Source organism: Nematolebias whitei, chromosome 8 (genome assembly GCF_014905685.2).
Source record: "Nematolebias whitei isolate Nwh7 chromosome 8, NemWhi1, whole genome shotgun sequence".
NCBI classification, from domain to species: domain Eukaryota; kingdom Metazoa; phylum Chordata; class Actinopteri; order Cyprinodontiformes; family Rivulidae; genus Nematolebias; species Nematolebias whitei.
Window position 1 is genome coordinate 26,504,222 of NC_056505.1, and position 5,000 is coordinate 26,509,221.

The 5,000-nt window shown below is 38.3% G+C and overlaps 1 protein-coding gene across 1 annotated transcript in view; it reads right to left on the reverse strand.

The window, feature by feature from the left end:
- Nucleotides 1-5,000, reverse strand: part of LOC119413619 (survival motor neuron protein 1) — a 6,326-nt gene that overhangs the window by 779 nt on the left and 547 nt on the right. The window contains exons 3-6 of the mRNA XM_037680676.1: nt 4,837-4,956; nt 3,355-3,546; nt 2,511-2,690; nt 1,994-2,068 (exon numbers count right to left, since the gene is read on the reverse strand). Coding sequence (XP_037536604.1) covers nt 1,994-2,068; nt 2,511-2,690; nt 3,355-3,546; nt 4,837-4,956 — 567 coding nt within the window. The remainder of the gene's footprint in view (nt 1-1,993; nt 2,069-2,510; nt 2,691-3,354; nt 3,547-4,836; nt 4,957-5,000) is intronic.

Genomic DNA, 5,000 nt, shown 5'->3' on the forward strand with positions numbered 1-5,000 from the left:
GAGAACCGATCAACAGAGGATGCAATCTCCTCTGTGGTCCACACTGCACTCAACCACCTGGAGCAGAAAAACTCTTACGTCCGTATGCTCTTTGTGGACTTCACATCCGCCTTCAACACCATGATCCCCCAAACCCTGATGGACAAACTATCCACACTAGGACTAAGCCCCTCCATCTGCAACTGGGTACTAGACTTTTTAACAAACAGACCACAGTTAGTGAGGATCCACAACCTCTCCTCCTCCACCATAACCCTCAGCACTGGCTCTCCTCAGGGATGTGTGTTGAGCCCCCTTCTGTTTACTCTGCTCACATATGATTGTGCAGCTACCCATCCAGGCTGTCACATTGTAAAGTTTGCAGATGATACAGCGGTGGTGGGATGCATCACAAACAATGATGAGTCCAGCTACAGGCAGGAGGTGGAACACCTGGAGAGCTGGTGTAAAAAGAAGAACCTTCAGATCAATGTGAAGAAGACAAAGGAGATGATTGTGGACTTCAGAAGGAACAAAAACACCTACACCCCCCTGAACATAAGAGGATCTGCGGTGGAAGTGGTCTCCAGCTACAAGTACTTGGGTGTACACATGAATGACAACCTCAGCTGGAGCAACAACACCACCAGCCTGATCAAGAAAGCTCATCAGAGACTCTACTTCCTCAGACGGCTGAGGCGAGCTGGTCTGGGAAGCTCAGTCCTCACCTCCTTCTACAGGTGTGCAGTGGAGAGCATCCTGTGCTCGAGCATCAATGTGTGGCATGGAGGCTGCACAGCTGCAGAAAGAAAAGCTTTGCAGAGAGTGGTGAAGGCTGCACAGAAATCTGTTGGAATCAGTCTCCCCACCATCACAGACATCTACACCTCCAGATGCAGGAAGAGGGCCACCTGAATCATGAAGGACCCCACCCACCCAGCACACACACTTTTTGCCCCACTCCCCTCAGGAAGGAGGTTAAGGAGCATTAAGTGTAGAACCACTAGACTGAGGAACAGCTTCTACCCTGAGGCTGTTAGACTCATGAATCTCTAACTAGAATAATCACTGTGAAAAACCATATCATGTTGCTGCTGATCTGTTTCAATGTTGATGTGTTCATGCGTGCACATCTGCTCACAGACTCATGTTCATGTTTGTGCTGATGTTCAATGTTTTATGTTATGAGTGCTTAGTGTATATTTAGTTGATGTTTTTCTTAGTTCATATCTTAGATGTTATTACTGTTGTTCTTATACATTTTATTGTTGGATGTAACTGGGACCCTGTGTACATAATTTCGCTCCACCACATGTACCACATGAGGTGCGAATGACAATAAAGAAACTCTGACTCTCTGACTCTGTGCATGTGAAATTATGTTTTATTATTTCATTTAATTACCTGTTGCTTTTTTAAGTGCACCAGTCTCTGATCCTTTTCACCACTTTCTTAAATTTAAATGTTAAAGCCCAAATGCTGTGGTCGTCATTATCATCAAGTTGCTAACGGGACATGCTAACAAGACTTGCTAACGCTGCTAACAAGATCCTCCATCTGCCTGAACGGACTGAACTTTACGAACCTATTCAGTTCCACGGAGAAACCTTGGATGCTCTCTGTCTGCCGGACACGGTTCTGGAGGGCAGTTGCTGCGGTAGTTATTATCACCAAGCTGCTAACGGGACCTGCTAATAAGACCTGCTAATGCTGCTAACAAGACCATGCCACTAATCAAACCACACAGCTGATAGGACCATGCTGCTGTAGATGCATTTCTTTTGCACTTTTGGCATCTTGTTTTTGTATTTTTGTTGCATGCTTTGGTGTTTTTTGCTGTTGTTTCTTTGGCGAGTCGAGACGGTTCTTCTCGTCCTCAGTATTTCATTGCATTGTTGACCTTGTGTTGATTTGCATAAGACAAAAAAAAAAAACCTAACCTAAAAGTTAACTATTTATAGTGCTTTCTGAACTTTTAATTATATGTGAAAAGACAGAGCTTTTTCAAACTTACAGGTGGCCCAAAAGGCATCATGGGAGGCCAGGAGGGTGGAATGGGTCCATGTCCACCAGACTGCCTGCCTTCCCCCTGGCAGAGAAAATATACATATATTTGATCCCACTATATCAAAGCAGTACATCAAAAAGCTTTTAATTAAAAGGAAAGTTTTATGAACTTTCTTTAGCAAATTTCATCTGGCTTAAAACAAGTGCAGTCTGAGATATTTCACTTCTTTTAAAAGCAACAACTGATCAAATAAATCATAAGAAAGTGTTGGCAGAACGAAAAATTGAGACAAGTCCAAGTTAAATTTACTGCAATCCGATATCTTTGCAATAAATGCCATCTCAGAGAGCTCTTGTTTACAGCCCTTTTTCACTGCATTTATTGTGAACAATTTACTGTTTACACTTTATTTTACACAATGCAGAAAAAGGTAACCAGCAGATTAAACATGTACATACAGTAAACATATAAAATAATCTACATTTATGTATGTACTTGAAGTCTAATAAATCAGTTTCCTTACCCGTCTATTATTATACATGGGAGGGGGGCCTGGGGGAAATCCAGGGAAACCTGGAGCCCCCATAGAAGGCAGTTCTTTGTGAGCCTTGGACTTTTGGGTTTTACTGTGAGGCTGGTGTTTGTGCTGGTTCGGTGTGGTCGACAGGTCACTTTCTTCTGTTGAAGATTCTTCCTCATTCACCTACAAACAGAAAAAAAGTTGTCTTGATAACTTTTTGACAACTACAAAAAGATATAGCTAGATCATTTTAAACGCTTGCAGGATGCTAATGCTTTAGGAGAGGAAATTTAATTGTTTTAACTCCAACATAGTACTTTTTTTTTTTACTTCTCTATATTTTAGAATGTAATAAAAAAATGTGTTCTTAAAGAAAAAAACTATTCAAATAAAACAATTTTCAGATTACCGGTATAACAGTTTCTCCAACATGAATATAATTTTTTACAAAATTACCACATTTGAAACGGGCTGACATAGTTTCCACTTGATGAGAAAAATCAAGTGTTAAACTTTGTTAAATGCAAGTTCTATTAAACACTTCAATTTCTATGAGCAAATGTTAGTGCGCGTCTAAAAATGTCTTTAAAATGTTAAACATGTCAATTTTCATTGAGGAAAAAAAATATTCTGTTGATTTTTAAGTCATCCAAAAGTCGTTACAGTCTTAATTTAAAAAGTTCTAATTGAACAGGATATACAGACAGACTCAACATAATACAGAACAAGTACAACAAGAACAAAATTGACACAAAACAACAGCAGACCTTGATACACTGATGAAAATTATAAACTGAATTCAGTTTAATAGTATTGCCATAAACATATTTGATGTGTGCTCCTTCACCTTGGCATTTGTTTCTTCTTCAGCCTCAGAAATTTCTGACAGCAAGTCTTCGAGGTTCTGCTCCTCCTCGTTGCCATAGCCAGTATAAACCACAACACAAGTGCCCTTCTTCTGGTCTATGGTGGAGATGGTGGCTGCATACAGCTGACCATCTGCTGACCAGTAAGCACAACAGGAGTCTCCAACCTGCCACTGTGACACAACATAAAACATTATTAATTTGTGTTGGTTGCCTTAGTCGAAGTTCAAATGTACCAAAAGTCAATGAAACACTAATTTGATTTGTGGTGAAACATTTTAATATTCAAAAGAACTAATGTACAAGATTGTATGAAACATTTGGATCACTCTGTGCCAGCACACCTGGGCACATCAGTTCCGTTCTTAAAGAGAGTCAATCAGTCAGACAGAAACATTTTCAATATACAGTCCAAAAGCAATATTTAAACTCCCTTTTGTACAAAATAATAAAGTTTGACTTTTACTTCTTTTAATGGACTGAACTTTTGAGTATTTATAAAATGATAAGAGCATTCTATGTACTAATAATGTAGTTTTATAACAGCTAAAAGTTACTTGGCAGTTTAAACACAATTATCACAAACTTCAACAAGACAAAAAAATGTTGCTCATATAAAAACGATTATCTTTAAATACAAAAAAAGCAACTTTTTTTACTTATATGTTTTGTTGGGTTTTATTCATCTACATTAATGGCTTGAAAATTCTGATATATTTCACCAAAATATAAAATAATATACACAAGTAGTATAATAATATACAATATAGAATATACAATATATAATAATATACAAAAGCATACAAGACAAAAACTTTGGTTATAATAAAACCTTTTTATTTTGCATGGTCCAAAATTAGAGGTTTGGTCTGATGGTGTTGTGCCAAGGTTCCTGATAGAACTTGTGCCCCCTTTGCTGGAGCAGAAACAAAGCAGGGAAAGCTCATCTAAATGACTACGCATTGACTTTACTCGTGTAAACCTCAAAATTAGGTTTAAATTTATTGTGCGAGTTAAACAGGGATAATGCAGGGTCACATTCTGGCAGACGTAGTCAGAGGTAGTGACTCCACTTAAATAATTCTTTGTCCCCTTTAATTTTCTAAGAAAAAGATCAAATATCTGAAAAATTACAGAAATAAATCAGTCATGATGAGAAATCTTTCTAATCTGAAACATGTTTATGCTAATTATTATTTGCCCATTTTGGTGTGTGTATGGAGGGTCACAAATTCTGGCAAAGGTGGTGAGCCTGCCATTTGCCTGGTTAAATAAAGGTTAATAAATAAATGTGGTCCCTCTGAAATTAAAGGAGTAACAAGCTTTTCCTGCTTTTTGCATGCATCTTTTCAGGGATATTTACCTTGGTGCAACAGTGGCACTGCATGACCTCTGTATCAAAATGTGATTTATGTATTTTAAAAACACAACTTCATCTGTGCACCATGTCTTGTTTTCTTTACCTCTTTATCTGGTGCTGCATTAGCTCTTTTTCTGGTCTGGCTCTTTTTGTTGTTCTTCCTTTTTTTCCCCGGATTATTTTTCTTGGATGTTTGTGGTTCATCTTCACCCTTAAGAGCAGTCTGACACACACAGAAAGACAGCAGAAGAGTAAGGAAAAAATTAA